This window comes from Thamnophis elegans, chromosome 14, assembly GCF_009769535.1.
Source record: "Thamnophis elegans isolate rThaEle1 chromosome 14, rThaEle1.pri, whole genome shotgun sequence".
Lineage (NCBI taxonomy): Eukaryota > Metazoa > Chordata > Lepidosauria > Squamata > Colubridae > Thamnophis > Thamnophis elegans.
In genome coordinates, this window is record NC_045554.1 from 13790432 (window position 1) to 13816808 (window position 26377).

The 26377-nt window shown below is 45.4% G+C and overlaps 2 protein-coding genes across 2 annotated transcripts in view; one reads left to right on the forward strand and one right to left on the reverse strand.

Moving 5' to 3' along the window:
• The window catches only part of WDR90 (WD repeat domain 90), a 76321-nt gene extending 73314 nt beyond the window's left edge, over positions 1-3007 (forward strand). Inside the window, exons 43-44 of the mRNA XM_032231295.1 lie at positions 71-224; positions 2026-3007. Of these exons, the coding sequence (XP_032087186.1) occupies positions 71-224; positions 2026-2038 (167 nt within the window). The 3' untranslated portion in view covers positions 2039-3007. The remainder of the gene's footprint in view (positions 1-70; positions 225-2025) is intronic.
• A 2409-nt stretch (positions 3008-5416) lies between these two features.
• On the reverse strand, positions 5417-25475 carry NAGPA (N-acetylglucosamine-1-phosphodiester alpha-N-acetylglucosaminidase). Its single transcript, XM_032231245.1, has 11 exons — positions 25350-25475; positions 22891-23373; positions 20991-21130; positions 15247-15355; positions 12924-13052; positions 11231-11439; positions 10198-10245; positions 9400-9528; positions 7748-7879; positions 6701-6752; positions 5417-6525 (listed from the first exon to the last, which is right to left on the reverse strand). Exons 1-11 carry the CDS (start codon positions 25472-25474, stop codon positions 6228-6230), a joined length of 1854 nt encoding a protein of 617 aa, XP_032087136.1. The 5' UTR covers position 25475; the 3' UTR covers positions 5417-6227.
• Between the last annotated feature and the right edge of the window lie 902 nt (positions 25476-26377).

Consider the following 26377-nt stretch of genomic DNA (forward strand, 5'->3'; position numbering starts at 1 on the left):
ACAACATTTCAGTATGCTACCCAACCGTAAACGTATCTTCTCTTAGTCAATACCTTTCTCTGCCGCGCAGAACGTATGCTGAGACTGATTGATCGTGCAACAAGGACATCGGAGGACTACGCAGGCCACAACGACACAGTTTGCCTCTGCAGATTTGCCCCCTCTGGGAAACGCCTCTTCACAGCCTCCTACAATGAGATCCTGGTGTGGGAAGTCCAGAGCAGGTGAATGGAGGCCATCCCCTTCACCATCATTTTGGCCTGCTGTCCAGCGGAATCATGGCCAGATGGTGGTTGCTTGTGAACCCTGGAATGACGCTCATCTCCTCTTATCATGGGCCAGCTGCAACTTCTAGCCCCAAGTTAAACAGCCCCAAATTTGGGGAGGCGGGGACAGGCAGCTATCTAGGTTAGAGCTGAGCTGTCACTTGAATCCCAGTCAGTGTTGTGGCCCATCAGTAGAGTCGGACAGTAAGGAGGTTAGGGAGGAACATGGGCCAGTCCTGGGGACTGAGGGAAGCTCAGAGGAGGGCTCTGCGTCGGAGGCAGAGAGGGAGATAGATAGCAGTGAGGCTGAGGAACAGCTGGAGCCTGTTCCCAGTGTGTGCATGCACAGAGCTGCCAGAAGGCAAGAACAACTAAGAAAGCAGGGTCGACTTAAGAGTAAAGTCACAGGTGAAAGGTGATTCCCCCCCCCCCCATAGGAAACAAAAGGGGAACGAATGAGGAGTGGGATTTTGCAGGAAACAATTTGTTCATTCAGTCGTGTCAAGAGTGGAAAGTTCTGTTTGTGATTATAAGAGAGATTCTGTGTCAAGTTTTGCTTTGCCCTGCATTTGGACACTAGTTATCTGGCAGCTCTCCAAACGAGATAAGGTGCATGTTGATAAGCATTCCTTTGAAAGATTGTTTGCTAAAGCCTTGCAGACTGTGAATGAAAGGAATTCACAGTCACGTAAATAAAAGAGGTTTTTTCAGGGACCAAGACTTTGCTTCTTGCTTTCCAAGGAAGCCTCGGTCAGAACAGTCAGTGGGATTCAAGTGACAGCTTGAATTTAGCCACTAGCATAGAAGTCAGTTCAGAGGAGCTGTGTGGTGGCCTAGAGATGGAGTTCTCACCTCACAATCAGGAGGCTGTGAGTTCAATCCTAGGTAGAGACAGATATTTCTCTCTCTGGGCATACTGAGAATGTATCTGCTGTACAAAACTCTGCATGAGCCATTAAAACTGATGATGATAGCAGTCAATTCAGAACCTGCAGGATTTGGAAGTTCTTCCTCTTCTATTTACGCTTCAGGATCCTTTTTTTAGGATATAGGTAGCCCACAAGGTGCTTTTTCAAAAGGCAGCTGGACTTTGTTTTCCTTGAAGAGGTTTCTCTTCTCATCCAAGAAGCTTCTCCAGTTCAACTGCAAATAAATGTAGAACTAAAGAAGCTTCTTGGATGAGAAGTGAAACCTCTTCAAAGAAAAACAAAGTCCAGTTGCCTTTTGAAAAAGCACCTTTGGGACAACCTGGATGACGGAGAATCTCCATAAAGATTTAGGTTACAGGTATTTCTCGATTCATGAGTGTAATTCAGCCCAGAATTACGGTCGTACGTCTGGCCAGTCATTAAGCAAGTTATCCTGTGACCAACCTGATTTTTATTACTTTCTTTTTGGTGGCAGTCGTTTAACGAATCTCCATGGTTGTTAAAACAAATCCACAGTCATTAAACAAATACTGTTAAGTAAACTTCATTGTCCGCAATGGACATTGGATGCTGGGTTTTGGCAAAAAAAAAAAAAAAAAGGTCATAATTCGCAGTCATGTGACCCAGGGCGCAAAATGCGATAATGTGACCACAAAGGGAGGGGGTGGCTTTTGGAGCTTCGAATCCAGGTTGTAAGTACCTTTTTGGGGTCCATCATAAATCAAGGATTATCCGTAGCACTTTTCTTTGCATTTGAAGTCACGATGCTAAATTGTCTCACTTCCTAATAGTTCCGCAGTTAACTCTAGTTTGTCTCATTCTTTTTTCAGCTCACCAAAGTAGCTTGATCAGCCCCTCAGAACCACGAGCCAAAAAATGGCCAGATGTTAATAGGGGATGGCTGATGCCCCCTGGCTTTTTGACATGATAGCAGTTGGCAGACGCATCCATTGCGAGAGATCTCGTCGCCTCTGGAATTGTCAGGTGGCATCTGTCCAAGCGCCTTTTTAAAAAGTGGGGTGGTTTTTCAGAATCAGTGGCCCAAGCTGCCGATTATAACAACTGATCTCCCTACTTCCGATGTCCCTACAAGAATACGTGGATTTTAAGTAACATGCGAACCCCAGCTAAAGTATTTGACCCAGGGGAGATCTATTGTGAAACAGGGAAGAGGGTAGCACAATGTTCCTCTCTTCTGTTGCAGTTGGTTTTAGTTCCCTTACTCTTACGCATTGTGTCAAATGTATATATGTATATTTTGCATATTTTTCTACAACTAAAATAGCTGCTTCTTTTTTTTTTTTTTTAAATTGCATTCTCTTCCAGGAACTGCATTTTGATTGTATAATTTTATAGTTGCCGGTTACATTTTCAAATGAACATTTAGCTGAAAAGGAATGCCTTTCTCCCATTCTTGCTTTCGGTTTTTCTCAGTAACGGGATCACACAAAGCATTAACCAAAATGAAACACTGCTGAGCATCAACTGCCGAGTAGGCTTTCAAAGCACAGGTTCACCTTTTAAAGGATTTGTTTTAGAGATCAGGAACTTTCAAGCTCATTTTATAAAGATGATGACTTTTGCTTTTAGAACGCATGGTGAACGACACACAAGTTTGTTCCTCAGGTAGTGTGATCGGATACCAGCACTGCAACAGGTGTTTCTTTCCTTTCTTAACCTTGGCCTGTAACAACCCGAAGCAACAACATTCACCTTGCACTTGGTTTTCGTTTGCATTTGTGATAACAAAAGAATTGGACTTGTTTTAATTTTTTTAAAAAAATTCCAAATAAATAGTTTTGTGTATTTCAACCTCTGCGGCTTTCTCTTGTTCCAGAAGTTAAGAAGATTCAGCCAAACGCTCCTTCTTTCATAAAACCTGAGAAAATCAGCCCCATTTTAGCTGTATAACCAACCCCCCAGAGTTGTCTACAGGGCACAGTCAGAGAAGCCAAGAAAAAGGCAAGCCAAGAAACATCTGATCAGTTTCACCCATTTTTAATGTATGCCAAACATAAAAATAGATAAAATATTCAATCCCACTGTTACAGCTATCTTGGGTTTTTTTGACAGCATCCAAACTGGGCCAAAGTTTTTATCTTCTGAGCTTTCAGACTTGCAGTGGAGCTCACTCTCCGGGAACTTCTCTGTATGCTTCGGGCTATTCCAAGGGTCAGCAACCCGCAGCTCTCGAGCCGCATGTGGCTCTTTCATGCCTCTGCTGCGGCTCCCTGTCGTCAAGTCGGCACCACAATTTTGAGGAGCTTCCGGGTTTTTTTGGTAGGAGGGGGGGAGCAGGATACGCCAAGAGACTCTGGCAAGAGGTGGGTTTTCCAGTCAGTTCCACAATTGATAAGGCTTTCGGTTAGGACAGGTGGAAGAAAAAGGATGCTGCACTAGGAGGAGACTCTATGGTAGAGAGAACCGGACTTCCGGTTGGCTCCAGAATTGAACGGGGGGGGGGGGGGGGGGGGCTTCCAGTTAGGACCTTTAAGTGTTTAAGGAGCTTTAAGTGTTTAAGGTTGCCGACCCCTGCTTTGGTCTATTTTGTGTGGTATTTATGTGGTGCCTCTTGTGTGTGGCTTTTTATATGTAGATTGGGATATTGATGGCTGCCTATTATGTTTACCTCTACCTTAGCCATTGAAAGAGGTTACTGTGGCCAATGTTGGTTAGTCATCTGTAACTAGGAGAAATTTCCTCTTCCCATCCCAAAGGTGCTTTTTTTCAAGAAGCAACTGGACTTTTTTCTTTTTCTTTGAAGATGTTTCGCTTCTCACCCAAGAAGCTTCTTCAGCTCTGACCGGATGGTGGGGAATCTTCCCATTTTATTCAACATAGAATATGCTCCATATTTTTCCCCCCTTTTGGCCCCATCAAATCACAATGAAGCAAATAATACGAATTTATTTCTGTAAAACGTTTATTCCCACGTAAATCACAGAGCACAGCCCCCCTGGGGTTTTATTTCCTAGAGGGACTTAAATACTCTCACTTCTCCAAGTAGGTGGAGACGTCATCCAGGCATGGGAATGACTCCGTCAGGATCCCATACGACTAGGTCTATAAGTATTAAAGACACGCCCACTAGGCTCCTCCCCAGAAATAGACTCAGTCGATCTGTGGATCTCTTCGTCAAGTTCCAGCCTGGAGCTAAGAGAGGCTCCAAGGCCTCCTCTTTGGACATCGGTCGTCGGGTACAGACAGCTATTTCTAGGGCGTATTCTGCTCTCTCTCTGCCTGTTCCACCTCATATCACGGTGCACACCACACGTGCGGCCTGGTCGTCTCAAGCTTCATTGGAGGAGATATGCCGAGCGGCCACATGGACCTCAATTTCTCCATTCATCCGACACTACAAGCTTGATAGATACGCCTCAGCAGACGCTTCATTTGGACGGGCCGTGTTGCAGCATGTGGTTTCTACTTAAATTTTCTTCTCTTATTCCATTCCCTCCTGATGGGACTATTGGGCTTTGGTATGTCCCATGCCTTGATGATGTCTCCACCTACTTGGAGAATGGGCGTTGGTTCCTACCTGATACGTCCTTTCTCAGGACGGTGGAGACATCATCCAGCCCCACCCTGTTCCTTTGACTTACTTCTGGTTTTTCTTCTCTGCTGTTTTCCTTGGGGAAAGGTAATATCTTTCGTTTCAGATCGTTTAAACAGCGGTCTACAAGTCACTCCATCTATTTCTGGGGAGGAGCCTAGTGGGCGTGTCTTTAATACTTGTAGACCTAGTCGTATTAGATCCTGACTGAGTCACTCCCATGCCTGGATGTCGTCTCCACCGTCCTGAGAAAGGGCGTATCAGGTGGGAACTAATGCCCATTTTCAAACTTTCACTTGAGGGTTCCATAAATACAAAAAAAAAATAAAAAAAAATACAGACCAAGGTGCATTTTAAAAAGCTGGCTCAGAAAGAATTAATTTTTACTTCAAAATATATTATTAAAAGATACTCCTATTGCTATCCTAAGAAAATGTTCATCTTTTCAAATAAAAAACACTTTTTAAGAGATTCTCTCAAAAATCTCTGATTAAAAAAGATTAGCAGCCTAGTAAAACCCTTTTCTGTATCTCCTGTTATTCTAGCCTGCAGAATAAAATTAGTGACTCTACTTGCGTAACTTTTCAAACTAGGAATCCTGGCTTTTTAAACTACAGTAGCTACAGTAATCTCACCACTGAAATCTGTTCCACTGGTTATTTTCTTCTGTACATTGAAAAATAATACAAAAAGGCAAAAAGTATGTTTCTGAATCACCAAGAGAGTAAAACATATAATCAAGTATTTTGACATCAAGTAAGTCATTTTGGAAAAGGGAAAAAAATGCAATTTTTAAAAAGCTTGGCAGATAAATTCCAAAATATTTTCTGCAGTTCCCCTGAATAAAAACAGATCTACAAATATCAAACATATACAAGCCCAGATCATTTTGATGCCCCATGTTTGGCTACCTGTTCAGAACTATGCGTTAAAGCAGTGTTTCTCAACTATGGCACGGTTTTTAAGATGTGTGGACTTCAATTCACAGAATTCTCTAGCCACTATGCCACTGAAGTCATGAACAGTTTAAAGTTGAAGTCCACGACGCTTAAAAGTTGAGAAACACTGGGTTAAAGAAATACGGTTCTTTATTTCAACTGATAAAACCTGGATCGATAGGAGCTTCCGTTGAAGGCTATGCTAAATCATCTTGAAAAGCAGTTTTTGGTTTGTTAAATTGTTAAATCCAAGAGAAGAGGAAGAAAAAGGCAACTAATCGTCCTTTAGCAAGCATATAAATTACACAGTCACGAACCATACCCTATCCTTCAGAAACCCAAAGGGTCCTCTATGTAAGACAAACATAGAACCATGGGTTTGGAAGGGACATCAGAGGTCTTCTAGTCCAACACAGGAGACCTCGTACCATCCTTGCCAGAACTGGCTGAATACCACCTCCGCTCCTAGGCCATGGTTCCAGTTAAGGCAATAAGGAAAAATGGCAACCGACTCCCAAGCGATGGAGCAAAAATGTCTACATTATTGAAGAATGGTAGGAACTCCTGAGGTTTCTGTTTCATGGAAGAGGAACGCTTGATCAAGCAGGTTAATGCTTTCTGTCAGATTTGTGTCCCAGGCGGCCTCGGGATTGTCGGCCTCCCAAGCTGCTAGCAGATCCCTGTCTTTGGTCCCACCCTTGATCTCTTCCAGGGGGACAGAGACGTACTCCCCGTGTTTGTGACGCGTGTTGGCATTGCGGAGAGCCAGTCTGACGTTCACCAACACGCTGAGCAAAAGCAGGGCAAGCAAACTCAGGCTTATCGCGACCCAGACTTTCCTGCAAGAACAAACCATGATTCGTGAATGAGGGCAGAGAGGGCCACCCACCAAGCTACAGATTGAAAAGGATCTTCTTTGAGCTTTTATTTTCCCCCTCCACCGGTTCTTCCGTGGGAGGCAGGAAAACCACCCAAGAACATGTGAGGAATTGAAGCAAAAAGGGTGCAACTTACTTGGAGAAAAAGAACTCTTCCTTGGAGGTAGCTTGTAGCAGGCACGGCCCAGCTAAAAAAAAAAAGGGGGGGGGGGAGAAACAAACCAGATCAAGTGAGAAAAGGGATCCTATTTCCTGGTTCAGATCTGAGCCACAAAAAAAAAAATTGACCCAAACAAGTGAAGCTATCTTTGTGTGAGAATCTAAATCTATCACTTTGCTGTGGCTGCCAGCAGCCAGGGGAGCTGGCAGCAGATTCAAAGAGTGAGGAGGTTGGGGAGGAACCTGGGCCAGTCCTGGAGTCCGAGGAAGGCTCTGATGAGGGCTCTTTGTCGGAGGCAGAGAGGGGGCCAGGGCCGTATGCCAGTTATCAGCTGCCTTCAGAGTCAGACATCAGTGAGGAAGACGAACAGCTGGAGCCTGTTCCCAGTGTGCGCATGCGCAGAGTTGCCAGATGAAGGGAAGAGCTAAAGGACAGGGATCGACTTGGGAGTAAGGCCACATGTGGACAGTGAATGGCCCCTCCCATAGGAAATAAAAGAGGAGCGAAAGGGGAGTGGAGTTTGTAGGAGACAATCAGTTCGCTTAATTGGTCCATGAATCTCCGAGACTCCTTGCCAAGTTCTGCAGATATCAGCCTGGCAGCTTTCCAAGCCAGATAATGTCTGTGACTGTAAATCCTCCCTTGAAAGACTTTGCTGGATGTGAATGAGCAGAATTCACAGTCAATTAATAAAAGGGTTTTTTGTTGGGACAAGGGGTTTGCTTCATGCTCGCTAAATGGTGACTAAACAAACAATTAGGAGGACTACCTGCTGTTATTTCTAGGACAGTTTCCTTAACATATACAAATGACTTTGCCTTCGCCATCCTAAAGACTGTTGTATTCACTTTGCATCCAAATCTCAAGTTTGCTCATCCTTGATTGGTAAACAACTATCCAAGAGACCAGAGAAAATTACATTCTGGGTTTTGCAAACCAAGATCTGGATTGACCAGAAACTTGAGCTACAACCTCCAACAATTCAAAACAGCTTTTCTAAGGATTCTCCCCCACATCATGTACCTCTAGATAATTTATCCAGGGTGGTTGAATCTAGCGAAATATTGCATCTGCCAGTCCTCCGATCACAGTAACACTGGTTTGGGCACTGGCAGGGATGCTGACAGTTAGGTCCGTACTGTCCGAGAGGACAGGCTGCAAAACAAGGAAGAAATGTTATGTCTTTTAAGACGTGCCCCGTTTCCCCGAAAATAAGACTTTAGGACACTGCAAGTGACCCTAGAGGTGGGCCAGTTACTGAATACAGAAAAGACAATAGGGGGGGATAGACATTGAAGCTTCAAGTAAGTTCCCTGTTTCCCCGAAAATAAGACCTCCCCGGATAATAAGTCTAATCATGCAATTAAGCGCATGCTCTGGAATAAGCCCTCCCTGGAAATATTGCAACACAGCAGCAGCCATGCGGTGACCACGCTCACCTCCTGCTGCAGCTCAAAAACAATAAGACCTTCCCGAAAATAAGGCCAAGCGCTTATTTTTTTTGGGGGGGGGGGGGTCAAAAGTAAATAGGACCCTGTCTTATTTTTGGGGAAACCTGGTAGATGTTGCGTCCCAAGAGTCAGCAAGGAGAAAAGATAAAGGAACTAGAAGACTGTGCCCAGCCTGCCTTAAGATGCCACCCTCCAGCCTGTGGAGTTGCCACCCTCCAACAATGGCAGCAGGAAAGGTAGCAAAATGGAGCAAAACACGCTTAACTGTCTCACTTAGCAACAGAAATCTGGGACTCGGTTGTGGTTATAAGTCGAGGGCTACCTGTAACTTCAATCTTCTGCATTTATAGATTAGCCTCAGCCTCATCCGTTGTATTAGTATTAAGCCACTTAATTTTGCCATTTTGATCCTATGCCTGTTTATACAACCAAGGATTGCATTAGCTTTACTTAGCAAACTGATTACTCCAGATACTGATTGGAGATATGGATGGATGGATGGATGGATGGATGGATGGATGGATGGATGGGTGGGTGGGTGGGTGGGTGGGTGGATGGACAGACAGACACATAGATAGTAGTAGGTAGATAGGTAACTATAGAGAGATGATAGATGGATGGATGGATAGTATAGCAGATAGAGCAGATAGAGGGATGGATGGATGGATGGATGGATGGATGGATGGATGGATGGATGGATGGATGGATGGATAGGTGAGTGGATGGACCGATACATAGATAGTAGGTAGATAGGTAACTATAGAGATGATAGATGGATGCATGGATGGATAGTATAGCAGATAGAGCGATAAATAGATGGATGGATGGATGGATGGACACATAGATAGTAGGTACATAGGTAACTATAGAGATGATAGATGGATGGCTGGATAGTATAGCAGATAGAACGATAAATAGATGGATGGATGGATGGATGGATGGATATAGCAGACAGATAGGTAGACAGACAGATAAAGAAGATAGATGATGGATGGGTGGGTGGATGGATATGATGGATGGATACAGCAGACAGATGATGGATATAGCAGATATATAGGTAGACAGATAGAGAAGAGATGATGGATGGATATGATGATAGATAGATAGATAGATAGATAGATAGATAGATAGATAGATAGATAGATAGATAGATAGAATGAATAACTTTATTGTCACTTTGACAGAGTTTGTGGGGAGCCACAGAACCGGCTCCAAACCTCTCACCTTCTTCACAGAAGATTCCTTGGAAGCCCACTGGGCAAGTGCAGGATCCATGCACAGGGTCACACTTGCCGTTGTTGCGGCAGAGGCATTTCTGAGCACAGCTGTCCCCATAGGTACCGTTGGTGCAAGCTAAAAGAAGGGAAAGCATGATCAGGATTGTGGGAGGAAAGCCTGTGCGTGTGTGTGTGTGTGTGTGTTGGGGAGTTTTTGCCCTCCCGAGGCTCCGGAGGCTTTCCTTGAGCCTCTGGGAGGGCAAAACCTGCTTCCCCTGGGCTCCAGAGGCCCTCCAGAGGCTGGAAAGGCCTTCTGGAATTTCTAGGAGGTCAGTTTTCTCCCACTCCCCGAGCCTCCACACAGTCCCTGCACTTCCCTTGCATCCAAAACGGGCTGCGTGGAGACTCCTGGGATGGGAGGGCTGGGTGGGTGGGGCCAGCCAGGGGTGGGATTTGGAGGTTCTCCGAATCGGCTATAATGTTAGCTGCGAGTTCTCCCAAACCAGGGCAAAACCGTAGCAGCCCACCCCTGACTTCAACTCCCAGAATTCCTCAGCCTGACATGTTGGCTGAGGAATTCTGGGAGTTGAAATCCACAAATCCAAAGTTCCCAAGGTTGGAGACCCTTGCTGCAGAGTTGTGGAAGGGGACCGCCCTGATGGCCATTTTCTTTTTAATTCACTTCCCTTCTGTATCATGGAATTCAATTTTTAAAAAAGAAAATCCTGTTGCCCTGAGCCAAGCGGAGACACCGATCCAGCATAACAAACCAACATCAAGAGGGCTAAATGAGAAAGAGGATCACCTTGGGTGCAGTTTTCACCGGTCCAACCGGCATCACAGATACATCCCACTGCAATAAAGGAAGGGACAGAGAGTAAGTAAGTAAAATATTTATTACAGTCAAAGACCAGCAATACACATTAGTTTTTACACTATATTAAAAAATACTAACATTAAAATATAATTAAAAAGTATTGACATTAAAAGTGGATAATAACATAATGGTCCAAAGATTGTTAAAGATATGTCCAGATAATTGGTACAAGATGGTACTTTACTTCTGTAGCCAGTTTTTTTTCTTATGGACATTGCAGCAGCACAGAACTTTGCCACTGCATACGTGGTAACCGGGTTAGTGTCCTGGAGGAGAAAGCCTAGATAAAAATGCTCTGCCCTCCCTGGCAATCTCTCTAATAAGGGGAGAATATGTGCAGACCTACAAGCTCTGTATAGCTCGCAGTGTAATAGAACATGTGAATTTTCTTCCACTTCTCCTTTACCACATATACAAACCAAGAAGGGACAGAGAAGGTATTGTGAAGTTGGGTAGTAAGATCAGAGAATAGGATGGGATTTAGGGGAGTGGTGAAATCTATTTTTTTTTGCCACTGGTTCTGTGGGCGTGGCTTGGTGGGAGGGGTCATGTGACTGGGTGGGCATGGCCAAAAAGAGCAGCAACCAGTAGCTTCTGTTCCTCCTACTATTTCTGACTTTTTCCTTGGAAAAAGCTGGGAAGGAGATCCTACCAGGAAGCACCTACCATGGATATTAGTGTCTCCTGCTTGAGCAGGGGGTTGGACTAGATGACCCACAAGATCCCTTCCAACTCCGTTATTCTCCTCCATGAAACCCTTCTCAGACAAGAGCTTTAATTTGACCTTGAGGCCAGGTTCCCTGTTATTTACGGGATCCTTTTTCAAATCTCAGAGTTCTGTGCCCAGGCTCAAAATCAAGGGTGCCAATTCGCAATGAGCCCCTATTGAACAGGGCCCTCCTCCCCCAGCCCCAAAGGGAGACCCATTTGCGCCCGTATCCTTCCCAAAACGGGCTCTTACTCTCCGTGCACATTCCGTGAAGAGTGCAGTTGGAAGGCCCACAATCCAGCACATCGCAGGCTGGCCCGCTCCAGAAGGCCCCGTGGCAGTGGCATTGTCCAAGCACGCAGTGCCCATGCCCGCTGCAGTTTTGAGGTTGGCAGGCAGGCTCATGCACGCACAAGACTGTTGAAATGCTCCGAGGGCAGCGCCAGGTCGAGTCAAACACGCTTGGGAAGAAAGAAAAGGGCAGACAGGATTATCTACAGAGATTCTCTGTCATCCAGTTCATGGTTATCCCCAAGGTGCTTTTTTTCAAGAGGCAACTGGACTTTCTGGTTCTTTTACTTTCAAGATGTTTTGCTTCTCATCCAAGAAGCTTCTTCAGCTCTCATCCTAGAAGAAGATTCTCAGATGAGAAGGGAAAACATCTTCAAAGAAAAACCAGAAAGCCCAGTTGCCTCTTGAAAAAAAGCACCTTTGGGGCAGATGGAATTAAAAACACAGCCACCTCCCCTTATCTTCAAGCCCAGCCTGTGACAGATGTGTGTTATTTATGTATTTATTTAATTTATACTGCCATCTAACCGTGGTTAGAATGCAGAATTGCAGGCTAATTCTGCCGACTGCCTTCCATCCTTCCAAGGTCGATAACATGAGGACCTGGATTGTTGGAGGCTGACTCTGTAAACCACTTAGCGAGGTGTTCTGACTTAGGCTTCCCGAAAACATGACTCAAACTTCTTGTCTCGACAAAAACTCTTTTTATTAATTTAATTTGAATTCTGCTCATTCACATCCAGCAAAGTCTTTCAAGGGAGGATTTACAGTCACAGACCTTCTCTGGCTTGGAGAGCTGCCAGCCTGATATCTGCAGAACTTGGCAAGGAGTTTCGGAGAGTCACAAACCAATTAAGAGAACTGATTGTCTCCTGCAAACTCCACTCCCCTTTCGCTCCTTTTTTATTTCCTCTGGGAGGGGCCATTCATTGTCCACCTGTGGTCTTACTCCCAAGTCGACCCCTGTTGTGTAGCTGATCCCTTCGTCTGGCAACTCTGCGCATGCGCACACTGGGAAAAGGCTCCAGCTCTTCATTTGCCTCATTGATGTCTGACTCCAAAGGCAACTGATAACTGTCAGACGGCCCTGGCCCCCTCTCTGCCTCCAACGCAGAGCCTTCATCAGAGCCTTCCCCAGACTCCAGGACTGGCCCAGGTTTCTCCCCAACCTCCTCACTTTCTGAATCTGCAGCCAGCTCTGCTGGCCACTGGTGGGTCACAACAAGAGGGCTGCAAAGTACTTTGAAGCAGTATATAAATCTAAGTGCTATTGCTAACTCACATCCATAACTCTAGGTGGCTAACGAAATCAAAATTAATGAAGCATACACACACACAAAAAACATAAAATCCACAGCCGCTGCAAAAGAAAAGATGACAAAGCCACAATTGAACCTGCAACATATCGATAAACAGAATGCACAATGCAAACTCTGGGCCACTAATAACCGCAGAGCATCTTGGGAGGGGAAGGTTTTTTTAAAAAAAAAAATATTATTATTTTTGGAGCCAAATGGACTATTTCTAACCAAATTGTTTCCTTGGGCTGCCCATCATTGTTCTACAGCCATTAGCCTGAAGTGCGACGCTTACTGTGGTTGTTGCAACTCAAACCCCCGGCTAGTCCAGGAAAATGACAGCAGAGAGAGCGTACCAGTGATCCGAGGGGTAGTTAGCAAGGGATCCGTTGACAACGAAAGTAGCCGACCCCCCACCGTCCAGGTTGATTGCATTGACAACGCCACGCTCCTTTAGGAAATCCGCCACTTCCCAGAGATTCAGACTACGGTTGCAAGAAACAAGAGACGGTTACAAGAACTTAACCGGAGAAAAAACAGCTGTTGGTTATACTAACTACCCCAATTAAGAAATGATTTTGGTCTCTCTGGAGAATACGAGTCCTGGTAGCCAACTGTCAAGAATTCCACTTTCCTAAGCTGGACATGGTCTTGTTCATCGCATTTAAAGTCTATTTTTGTCGGCTTTGAGGATGATGAGGCAGAGCAAAAGGAAAAGCCTGAAAGCAAATCTGAAAGAATTATGGAAGAGCTATAAATCTGTTTTCAGTGTCAACTTATATAAAATGTTTTACAGATGGCAGATGTCACCGGAAAAATTAGCAAAGATTTTTAAAGACAAGTCCGCGAAATGTTGGAAATGTCAACAAACAACAGGCTCTTATTATCCCATGTGGTGGGCAATGTGCAGAAGCAAGGAAATTTTGGACTAAAATAAGAATGCAGCTAGAGAAAATGTTACAACAAGAAATAGGATTTAGACCGGAGATATTTTTTACTACGTATTATCCCAGAGAAATTCAAGAAAGAGGATACTTATTTGATTATACATGTAACTACAGCAGTGAGAATTGTATTTGCACAACATTGGAAATTAAATGAGTCACCAACAGATGAAGAGATAATAAAAAAGATATTAATTATGCAGAGATGAACAGGTTGATACAGAAAATAAAGGATAAAGAGGAATCAGTGTCCTTCAAGACATGGGGAAGATTTTATGATTGGCTAGAGAAAGGAAGATAAAAAAGAAAGATATAGAACCCAGACTATGCATTATTAAATGGAAAAAAGGGGGGTTGAGAAGGGGAAAACAGAAAAGAAAATATTAAATATACAAGTATATATTCAAAAGCGAGATATAAAGGAAAAAAATATATAAGGATAGACTAGCGAAGATAAGGGAATAAGAAATGATACCAAAATATATTTGGGCTTGCGGAAATACCATCCCAAGAAAACAAACTGAAATTTGAAAGAGATAGCGACAACAATAGAAAAAGAAAGGGACAGAGGAAGAGAGAACGAGAGGAAAGGGGGGAAAGAAGAAAGAAGTAAGGATGGAAGGGAGAGAAAGAGAAGGAGAGAAGATGGGAAGAGGAAGAGTAGGAGTAGGAGAGAGGTAAGGGAAGAAGAAGGGGAAGGAGAGAAAGAAGGAAGAAAATAGAGAAGACAGGGAGAGAGAAGAGAAAGGGAAAACAAAGTGGTGTTTAAAAAGGAGGAAGGGATAGTAAACAAAGCAACCCAAACTGTATATTACAACCTATTAAATGAAATAATAAATGTATAAGGATGACAAATATAAAGATGCATAACAGTTTTTTTTTTAAATTTGTTTTCAGTGTCAAGAATGACTGTGTGGGATTTTATTAGAGAATCTCCACCCACAGCCAAAATATACATTTTTATTTTATCTTCTGCTATATATCTATATATATCTATATATATCTAATCTATCTCTATATCTATCTATCTATCTATCTATCTATCTATCTATCTATCTATCTATCTCTATCAATCAATCAATCAATCAATTTCTCTATGTCTGTCTATCATCTATATCTATCTATGTATCTATGTATCTATGTATCTATCATCTATCTATCTATCTATCTATCTATCTATCTATCTATCTAAAAACAGGTGTAGGTGTTTGTGTGTGTGTGTTTGTGTGTGTGTGTATTCCAGCATAACTCTAGAACGACTTGAGCAATTTCAACCAAACTTGGTACACAGACGACTTACTCTCTGGGGGAAAAAAGTATTGACTTACACTCTGGAAAAATATAAATATAAATATAGATATAAATATAAATGTGTGTGTGTGTGTGTGTGTGTGTTTTATTTGTGCTGATATATATATATATATATATATATAATATATATATAATATATATATATATATATATATATATATATATATATATATATATATATATATATATATATATATATATATATATATATATATATATAGTGGGGTAAGACACCCCTGACACCCCTCTGCAACTTAAGCCAACAAGCCATGACTTGGCCGAGTGTGACGGTACAACTCAGGACACAGCGCCAATGATTCTTTCTTTGGCTCAACATTTGGAACGCAGGAGACGCCTCCCCTCCAGGAAGATCGCCAACCTCCCTTGCAAAGCAAAGAAAGCTTCCCCAAGCCACGGGACATACCCTCTGACGCTCGACTGCCCATCAGCGTGAAACAACACGAGCTGTCCTTGTCGGTCATGCCCCACAGCCGTCCTGGCAGACACCATATTGACAAAAGTGTCAAAAGTCCCTGCCAGGGGGGGAAAAGAGAGATGTTTCAAGCAGCCAAGAGAAGAGGGGTTGGTTGGCTTGAGCACAAAGGCCTCCCCCTACAGCGGGACGACTTTACGGGACGACAATTTTGGCAGTTAAGTAAGTAAGTAAGTAAGTAAGTAAGTACTACCATCTTGCAACTTCCTGAAAGATCTGGGAGATGTCAGGTCCAAAACTGTATGGTTGGGTGCAGAAGGGAAGAAAAACTAAGTTAAGCCAACCTCTAATACGGGGATGGCAAACCTTTTAGATGCCACGGGCCTAAACTGCGCCTGCGCGCATGCCCCAACTGAAATGTTGAATTTGAGCGAAACCAGCTTCTCCCGTTGACTTTGCTTGTTGGACACAGAAACCATCATAATTACATGCTGGTAAATGCAGCATTGCAGGCTATTTCAGCTGACTACAGTTCTGCAGTTCAGCTGTTCAAATCTCACTGGCTCAGGGTTGACTCATCCTTCCAGGGTGGGTGAAATGAGGACCCGGATTGTTGTTGGGGGCAATATGCTGACTCTGTAAACCGCTTAGAGAGGGCTGAAAGCCCTATGAAGCGGTATATAAGTCTAACTGCTATTGCTATTGCTAATTGCCTAAATTTTGATCACATGACTATGGAGATGTTGCAACGGCCATGATTGCAAGTTTGGGTTGCAATTAATGTTTGTCCGATGTAATTCAAGCAGTCGCTAAACGAAATGGTCCTACGTCAAGGAATCGCTGCATTCCTTCCTTCCAGTCCTCATATGTTGATAGGTGGAAAAATGTGGGGAATGGGGGTCATCCTGGGGAGCAATGGTGAAGGCTGGGCTTGATTTTATTGGAGCGGGGGGGGGGGGACAGGGGCTCCCACCACCATCTTCCTTGCCACACAACAGGTCTCTAACCATCTGAACTATTTTTTTCCCCCAATGGAAAACTTATGCTCAAGACCTACAATCTTTACCACGCTCCGAGGAGCTATAATTATTCTTGGGAAATAAAATTAGCAGCCAGTTGTTATTGTATCCTAATATATTGAAACAGGCCACCTTCTCAAATTAATGAACAAGATTACACTAAGGCAGTGGGTCCTCCACCTTTCTAATGTTGTGACCCTTTAATACAGTTCCTCATGTTGTGGTGACCCCCAACCATAAAAAATCAAAAATATGTGTTTTCCGATGGTCTTAGGCGACCCCTGTGAAAGGGTCGTTCGACCCCCAAAGGGGTCCCGACCCACAGGTTGAGAACCACTGCACTAAGGTAAAGGTTCACCTCGTACATATGTGTGCTAGTCATTCCTGACTCTAGGAGGTGGTGCTCATTTCCATTTCAAAGCCGAAGAGCCAGCGCTGTCCGAAGACGTCTCCATGGTCATGTGGCCAGCATGACTAAACGCCGAGGGTGCAGAGAATGCTGTTCCCTTCCCACTAAAGGTGCTTCCTATTTTTCTACTTGCATTTTTACATGCTTTTGAACTGCTAGGTTGGCAGAAGCTGGGACAAGTAACGGGAGCCCGCTCCATTGTGTGGCGTTTGGGATTCGATCCGCCGACCTTTCTGATCGACAAGCTCAGCATCTTAGACAATGACCCACCGCTTAGTTTTGCACACTAAAGCAGGTGGCAAAAAAAGGGACATCTTGTAGGGAATTGGGTAGGAAAAGCAACATCATGAATCGTCTTTGGGCAAAGGATGGTTCCAAGACTGGCCACTTTGTGAATCTACCAATAAGACCCGGGGTCTCCAAATTTAGCAACTTTTAAGATTTGCGGATTTCAACTCCAAGAATTCCTCAGTCATCAAGAATTCTGGGAGCTGCGTGTCCACAAGTCTTCTAAAGCTGCCAAGTTGGAAGATCCCTGGACAAAGACCACCTCACTATCCTTCCAAAGTTGCCAGTCTCACGGGGGGGTGTATGTGTGTGTCTGAAATCTGGTTCCCCAGCCTGAGCGTAGAACAGCTCAAGGTAGTAGTGCAAGACTGGAAGATGTTGGAGACATCTGGGCCATAGAATTGCCAAAAGTTGGACGCGACTAAAGGGATAACATCATCATCAACATTATGTGATTTTTAAAGTATGTTTTATATGCAACCCTTCCATGGGCGGCCCGCATGGTTTTGTGCAGACCCCGGTGTGCACATGTATAACCTCTCTTGCAGGAGCTGCATTGGCTGCCGATTTGCTTCTGGGTGCAATTCAAGGTGCTGGTTGTCACCTTTGAAGCCCTTCATGGCTGGGGACCAGGTGATCCGAGGTCACATCTACCCAACTCATCAGAGCAGGGAGGCAGAGAATGTTGTGGGTCCCATCCCCAAGGGAGATATACCATATTTTTCGGAGTATAAGACGCACAGTTTTCCTTCAAAAAAAGAGGGTGAAAATCTGGGTGCATCTTATACACTGAATGCAGCATTTTTGGCCTCCTGAAACCCTGCCCCTTTGCAAAAATGGCTGTGTATAGTCTTTAGGAGGTTTCAGGAGTGCTCCTGGGGGCTGGGGAGGGCAGAAATGAGCGAAAAATGGACCTGTTTTTGCTCGTTTTGCCCCCCCCCCCGCCCCCAGAAGCACTCTACAAGGCTCCTAAAGGCTATGCTTTTTTTTTTGACAAAAAATGGGCCCGTTTTCATGAAAAACTGGTCATTTTTGGGAGGTTGCAGAGTGTAAAACCTTTTTTTTAATTTGCTTCTTCCAAATTTTAGTGCATCTTATATTCCAAAAAATATGGTATCTGGTGAGACCTATAAGAAGGGCCTTCTCCGTGGTGGCTCCCTCTGTCTGGAACATTATTCCCCAGAACATTAGAAGGGCCCCCACTCTAATACTCTTCCGGAAGGTGCTGAAGACCTGGTTCTGACAGCGGGCCTGGGGAACGCAGAGTGGGAGGGAGCCCATGAAAAGACTTGCGTGATCTGCTATCGCTGGGGCGGGAGGTGATTTTATTATATTAATTTATTGGAGTCTTTTTTAGGTTCAAGGTTCAAGGTTTATTACACTTGTATGCCGCCCTATTCCCGGAGGGACTCAGGGTGGCTAATAAACCAAAAGGGAAGGGAATAATACAGAAAAAAAAAGCAAAAGGCAAGCAAACAAAATACGGAAACAATTTAAAAACAGTTAACAGCCACACAGTTCGAGTGGGGATGGGAACTCATCAGCCCCAGGCCTGTCGGAACAGCCAGGTCTTGACGGCTTTGCGGAAAGCCTGAAGGGTGGTGAGGGTACGGATCTCAACGGGGAGATCGTTCCAGAGGGCCGGAGTAGCCACAGAGAAGGCCCTCCTCCGGGTGGTCGACAGCCGGCATTGGCCGGCGGATGGAATTCAGAGGAGGCCTAATCTGTGGGATCTAATAGGTCTTTGGGAGGTAATTGGCAGAAGGCGGTCTCTCAAGTACCCAGGTCCAATACCATGTAGGGCTTTATAAGTGACGACTAGCACCTTGAAGCGTATCCGGAGACCGATAGGCAGCCAGTGCAGCTCGCGGAGGATAGGTGTAACGTGGGTGTACCGAGGTGCACCCACAATCGCTCGCACGGCTGCATTCTGGACAAGCTGAAGTCTCTGAATGCTCTTCAAGGGCTGCCCCATGTAGAGGGCATTGCAGTAGTCCAGTCTTGAGGTCACAAGGGCGTGAGTGACTGTTGCGAGAGCCTCCCGGTTCAGGTAGGGACGCAATTGGTGCACCAGGTGAACCTGAGCAAATGCCCCCCTGGTCACAGCCGACAAATGATGTTCTAAAGTCAGCTGTGGATCCAGGAGGACTCCCAAATTGCGAACCCTCTCTGAGGGGCATATAATTTCACCCCCCAGCCTGAGAGATGGAATACATGGCCAATTATTGGGAGGGAAAAACACAAGCCACTCGGTCTTGTCAGGATTGAGTACAAGCCTGTTTACCCCCATCCAGACCCTAACAGCCTCCAGGCACTGACACATCACGTCAACCGCTTCACTGAGTTGGCACGGGGCGGACAGATACAGCTGTGTATCGTCCGCGTACTGGTGATATTTTATCCCGTGCTGCCGAATGATCTCACCCAGCGGCTTCATGTAGATGTTAAACAGGAGGGGGGACAGGACCGAACCCTGCGGCACCCCATAATTAAGGAGCCTAGGGGTCGACCTCTGCCCTCTGACCAACACCGACTGCGACCTGTCCAAGAGGTAGGAGGAGAACCACCGAAGAACGGTGCCTCCCACCTCCACCTCTCGCAACCGTCGCAGAAGGATACCATGGTCGATGGTATCCAAGGCCGCTGAGAGGTCAAGGAGCACTAGGACGGAGGCATGACCCCTGTCTCTGGCTCTCCAGAGATCATCGGTCAGTGCGACCAAAGCAGTTTCCGTGCTGTAGTCAGGCCTGAATCCAGACTGAAAGGAGTCTAGATAATCGCTTTCATCCAAGGACTGTCGGAGCTGAGAGGCTACCGCTTTCTCAACAACCTTTCCGACAAAGGGGAGGTTGGAGACTGGACGATAGTTATTTAGAATGGCTGGATCCAAAGACGGCTTCTTCAGGAGGGGTCTCACCACCACCGCCTTTAGGGGGGGGAAAGAACCCCTCCCAAAGGGAGGCGGTAACTATCGCTTGGATCCAGCCCCGTGTCACCTCCCTGCTGTTCACGACCAGCCAGGAGGGGCACGGGTCCAGCACACACGTGGAGGCACTCACTGCTCCCATGGCCTTGTCCACTTCCTCAGGAGTAACAAGTTGAAAATCAATCCATAGATGCCGCTCAAGACCCTCCCCCGGTACCTCGGCTGGCTCTGCGCAATTGGAGTCCAGGTCTGCCCGAAGCCGAGCAACTTTATCCGTGAGAAATTGGACAAATTCCTCAGCTCTACCTCGTAAAGGGTTTCAGGAGGGAGCAGGTTATCCTGAACAAGGCCGCTGGGCGCGACTCAGCGGATGCAATCAGAGCGGCAATATATGTGTTTTTAGAAGTCCGAATTGCCAAAAGGTAAGCTCTGATGCAGGTCTTTAACAGTGCTCGGTCTGACTCAGACTTACTGGACCTCCAGAGGCGCTCTAGGCATCTCTTTTGGCGTTTCATCTCCTGGAGATCCTCAGTAAACCAAGGAGCCCTCCTGGATCCACTGCCTCGGATAGGCCGTAAAGGCGCAATCTGCTTGAGAGCCTCCGACGCTGCTGAGTTCCAAGCAGCAACCAAGGCCTCAACCGGACTGTGGACGAGAGCATCAGGTACAACGCCAAGTGCCGTCTGAAAGCCCTTTTATTAGTTTTACTGTTTTAAATGGGGTTTTATACTTTGGAAGCCGCCTTCAATTGCCACGGGAGAACAGGCGGCAATATAAATTCAATTGTGAATAAATAAATGAAACCCAAGGGAATTCCTCTTCACTCAATCCTGACTCTGGAAAGTCCAAAGGACACCCGTGGTTTAGAGCAATGGCCCCCAACCAGGAACCGGTTCCGCAGAGAGAAGTTTTCCCACGGACCGGAGGGTTTTGTGCGCTGCCTGAATCCTGTGGATGGGGCTTCGTTTGTTTGCGCGGACTGGTTTCTGGCATGTAGCAGCGCAGTGCCGATCCATGGCCCCTGTTGGGGACCCCTGATTTAGAACCATTCTCCTGAAACTTCAAGGGGTGGGTTGTGCCTTCAGCCTGGTACCTGATTCCTGAGTCTTGTCGCATTCTGCCACCTGGCTCTGATTCAGGTATACTTCTCCGTCTCGCAGAATCCAGCCCACTCCGCTGACTAGCTGCACAAATGGGTTCTCCGTAGCCAAGACCTCCTCCTCAGACAGGTAGCTGGAAGAGACAAGAAAAAAAACAGACTAAAAAATTCCAGGGAAGCCAAAACGGTGGTTGTGGCCTGCCAGCGGCCAGTGGAGCTGGCAGCAGATTCGGACAGTGAGGAGGTTGGGGAGGAAGATGGGCCAGTCCTGGAGTCTGGGGAAGGCTCTGACGAGGGCTCTGTGTCAGAGGCAGAGAGGGGGGCAGAGCCGTATGCCAGTTATCCCCTGCCTTTGGAGTCAGACATCAGTGAGGCAGACAAACAGCTGGAGCCTGTTGCCAGTGTGCGCACGTGCAGTGTTGCCAGACGAAGGGAACAGCTAAAGAACAGAGGTTGACTTGGGAGGAAGGCCACCGGTAGATGATGAATGGCCCCTCCCAGAGGAAATAAAAGAGGAGCAAAAGGGGAGGGGAGTTTGCGGGAGACAATTAGTTCGCTTAATTGGTCCATGACTCTCCAAGACTCCTTGCCAAATACAGTGTTGCATTTTGAAGCTATCAACCTGGCAACTCTCCAAGCCTGATAAGGCCTGTGACTGTAAATCCTCCCTTGAAAGTCTTTGCTGGACGTGAGTGAGCAGAATTCAGAGTCAATTAATAAAAGTTTTTTTTTTTTGGTCAGGACAAGGCGTCTGCTCATGCTCTCAGGAAGCCTAGGTCAGAACAACGGTTACTGGCAATCCTTGTTTAGTGACGGCTTCATTAGTGACTGTTACCAATTACAGATTTACTGTTTATGACCACAATTGGAAGTAGAAATCCAGCTGTAAGTTGAGAAACTGAGATGACGAGACCATTTTCGACAGTGGACATCACTATGGTTATTAAGTAAATCACATACAGTAAGCAAACCCATTCTTCCAGACACCAGCCACAAACAAAAAAAGGGCAGAAACTGGCAAAAAACCATCGCATATTATGGCTATGTGATTGCAGGGATGCTGTGAGTAGCAACTCACTTGCCAAGTGTCTGAAATGTGGTCAAGTGATTTGGGGGGGGGGGGCAGGGGGGGAATGACAATATTTTATGAAGGCCAAAAGCCATCATCAAAGATGAACCAGAACACACCCATCCCAATGCCACTGAAATGCCAAACAGTCATGAAAAGACAAGTTGTAAGTCATGAATGAAAAAATAACAAATCCATAAGCACAGTCACAATTTCACTTAACAATTGCTTCACTTAAGAATCCAGATGCCGGTCTCAATTCTGGTCACTAAACAAGGAGTTGCAGTACTAGACAACATACTAAAAAGCAGAGACATCACCCAGTCAACAAAAGTGCGTATAGTCAAGGCTATGGTTTCCCCAGTTGCAATGGATGGCTGTGAAGGTTGGACCATACGGAAGGCTGAGCGCCAAAGAATGGAGGCCTTTGAACTCTGGTGCTGGAGAGAAGACTCCTGCGAGTCCCGTTGGACCGGTTGGAGGCCATCCAACTGGTCACTCCTAGAGGAGATCAACCCTGACTGCTCTTTAGAAGGCCAGATCCTGAAGGTGAAACTCAAATACTTTGGCCACCTAAGGAGAAGGAAGGACTCCCTGGAGAAGAGCCTCATGCTGGGAAAGATTGAGGGCAAGAGAGGGACGACAGAGAATGAGGTGGCTGGATGGAGTCACCGAAGCAGTCGGTGTGAGCTTAAATGGACTCCAGAGGATGGTAGAGGACAGGAAGGCCTGGAGGAATGTTGTCCATGGAGTCGCGATGGGTTGGACACGACTTCGCAACTAGCAACAACAACAAAAATAAAAAAAGAGCATGCCAACACTTACCCAAAGACTAAAGTGCCATCTTTCCGGATACCAAACTGAGCATTCTGCACTCCACCAGATTGTACCAGCTGCCCATCGCTGACAATGTTCCCTAAACATGCTCCAGTCTTTGTATTGAAAAAGCCCCCATTCTGGGCCACAAGGCACTGACTTCGGCTCACCGTCTCTTCCACAGTAGCTCTGCGGTGGAGGTGGCACCCCCCCGGTCCCCCGGGCTCTAGCACAGAAAAAGTCCTCAGGGGGTCTCGCACAATCGTCAAGTGTCCATACACCAGGCGGCCATTTGGATGGTGCAGTGGGAAGTCCGAAACAAATGTATGTGTAAGAGCCAGAGGGGAGGCACTGCTGTTGTCACTGGGCCAGGTTTCATGCGTCGCATTGCCCCGCAGGAGAGCCTGGCAGTCTCGGATGTAGCGGTGAGGATGCTGTGGGCCATGCTGGGGAGGGAGATAGGGCAGCAAGAGGTCATCGTTCAAAGAATTCCTGAAAGTTGAAGAGCAACAAGGATGGATTCAGACAGAGGAAAATGAGCGACAACCTTTATCTGATCTTGTCTGTTGAGATTCTCAGCCATCCAGGTCATAGTTGTCCCAAAGGTGCTTTTTTCAAGAGGCAACTGGACTTTCTGTTTTTTCTTTGAAGACTTTTCGCTTCTCATCCAAGAAGCTTCTTCAGCTTCTTGGAGAAGGTGGTTCTTCAGAACTGAAGAAGCTTCTTGGATGAGAAGCAAAACGTCTTCAAAGAAAAACCAGATAGTCCAGTTGCCTCTTGAAAAAAGCACCTTTGGGTTATCAGAGTACAGGTAGTCCTCAATCTACAACCATAGCTGAGCCCAAAGGTTTTGTTGATTACGCGAGGCAGTTGTTAAGTGGCTCTTGCCCCATTTTTCTTGCCATGGCTGTTAAGTGAATCACTGCAGTTGCTAAGTTAGTAATAGTTAAGTTATTAACCTGATTGTTAAGTGAATCTGGCTTCCCCATTGACTTTGCTTGTTGCAAAAGGTAATCACACATGACTGTGGGACCCAGCAATCATCATAAATACATGCCAGTTGTCACGTGTCCTAATTTTGATCACTTGACTATCAGGATGCTGTGATGGTTGTAAGTATGAGGACTAGTCATAAATCACTTTTTTCAGTGACATTGTAATTTCAAATTGTCAGTAAACAAAGGTCCAGGACTACCTATAGCAAGTAAAGCAGAATAAACAGTTTTTTTTAAATTTATCTTCCTTTTCACCCTCTGAACTAAAAACCCATCTTTTTAACTGTTCTATTCCCCACTGTTACAGAAAACCAGTTTAACCAAAACTAATAATAAATAGATTATATAAACAGTATAAGAGAACAGAACAGAACATCCGAATGGAATAGGCATAAATAGAATAGAATAACAGAATACAATGGAATGGAATAGGACCTTGGAGGTCTTCTAGTCCAGCCCCCTGCTCAAGCAGGAGAACCTATACCATTTCAGACAAGTGACTGTCCAATCTCTTCTTAAAAACCTCCAATGGCAGAGCACCCACAACCTCTGGTCGCAAGCTGTTCCACTGGTTAATTGTCCTCACTGTTAGGAAGTTTCTTCTTAATTTCAGGTTACTTCTCTCTTTGATTAGTTTTCAACCATTATCCTGCCCTCTGGTGCTTTGGAGAATAATTTGACCTTCTCTTCTTTGTGGCAGCCCTTCAAATACTGGAACACTGCTATCATGTCGCTCCTAATCTTCTTTTCTTTAGGATTGTCAAACTTTACAATCACGGAGCCACATCTTATACCATATACCTAGTGTATACAAACACACACACTCACATATCTATCTATCTATCTATCTATCTATCTATCTATCTATCTATCTATCTATCTATCTATCTATCATCTACCTACCTACCTACCTACCTACCTACCTACCCACCCACCCACCCACCCACCCTACCTACCTACCTAATCATTTCTCTATCATCCATCCATCCATCTACCCTATCCATTGATTGATCGATCCATCCACCCACCCTATCCATCTACCCTTCCATCCATCCATCCATCCATCCATCTCCCCTATCCATCGACCATCCATCCATCCATCCATCCATCCATCCATCCATCCATCCATCTCCCCTATCCATCGACCATCCATCCATCCATCCATCCATCCATCCATCCATCTCCCCTATCCATCGACCATCCATCCATCCATCCATCCATCCATCCATCCATCCATCCATCCATCCATCCATCCATCCATTTTTCTGCGGGTCAAAAGATTGCCTCCCTGCAAAGATTTTTTTTTTTTTTTAAAGTATACCTTTTAGAAACGCAGAAAAGGGCTCAGATCTCCTTATGTTTCAGCGCGAAAAGCGACATTCAAATGCTAACTGCATAAGGCGGAAGAGGAGCAACCCCCGCCAGCCCTGCTAGGTAGGTCTCCCTTGCCCTCCCCGGGGTCTCCCTCCTTACCAGGCTCCTGCGCTGCCATGAACGCCTCCAAAGTAGTGAAGCAGCCCCCCAAAAAACGCGGCCAGGGCAAGACCTCCGAGCCCCCCCGCCTGAGACATGCGACAGGCATTCAAGGGAGCCGCCATATTAAACCGGAAGACAGGTCACATGATCGCAGGTCACGTGAGGCTCAGGGAACTTCAGCGTCCTTCCCAGGCGAAGAAAAGCAATTGTTTGCCCCCTTGTGGCCACTGGGGAGAACTACAAGCCTTTTTTTATTATTTAAAAAAAAACCTTTTGATTTTAATGGTCTCAATATATGACAGATTTTGGTCACGTTGTTTCCATTTAAAAAAAAAAGATTTGAAAAACTAATAATTTAGAAACTGCCACGAAACAAATGGTCCACAAACATTCCTTTCCTTTTGAAGCTTTTACGATGCATTGTAGTTATTAGCCAGTCTTTTACTATTAAACGTAAATGGCTAATTGAGACAAAAAGTTCAGAGACCATGCTTCCCCCACTGATTAAGACTGAGGTGGCAGTTGTACAGAATTTTCATTTAGCCTTCTGAGTCTTTCCACCCATTGCTTCCTGTCCTGCCCTCAGGTGCCTTGGAGAATAGGTTGACCCTCCCTCTTCTTTGTGGCAGCCCCTGAGATATCGGAACACTGGTATCATGTCTCCCCTAGTCCTTCTTTTCATTAAACTAGTCCAGAGGTGGTATTCAGCTAATTCTGACAGGTTGTGGAGAACCAGTAGCGCAGTGGTTCCCAAACTTGGCAACTTTAAGACTTGTGGACTTAAAATGGATTGACTATATACAAAACAAATATGGGACTAAGAAATTCCAGATAGCCTATGCTTAAGATCAGGAATGATTTAAATTGTTCAAAGTTAGTGTAACAGGAAGAAGCTAAGATCAATGTAGAGATGTTATTAACCCTTTTTCTTATTTCTTTTGTCTCAAGATATTTTAGACTGTGTTTGTTAAAAATCTATACCGTGTACGGGCTCTCGGAAGTCGGGGGGGGGGGAGGGAGGTGGG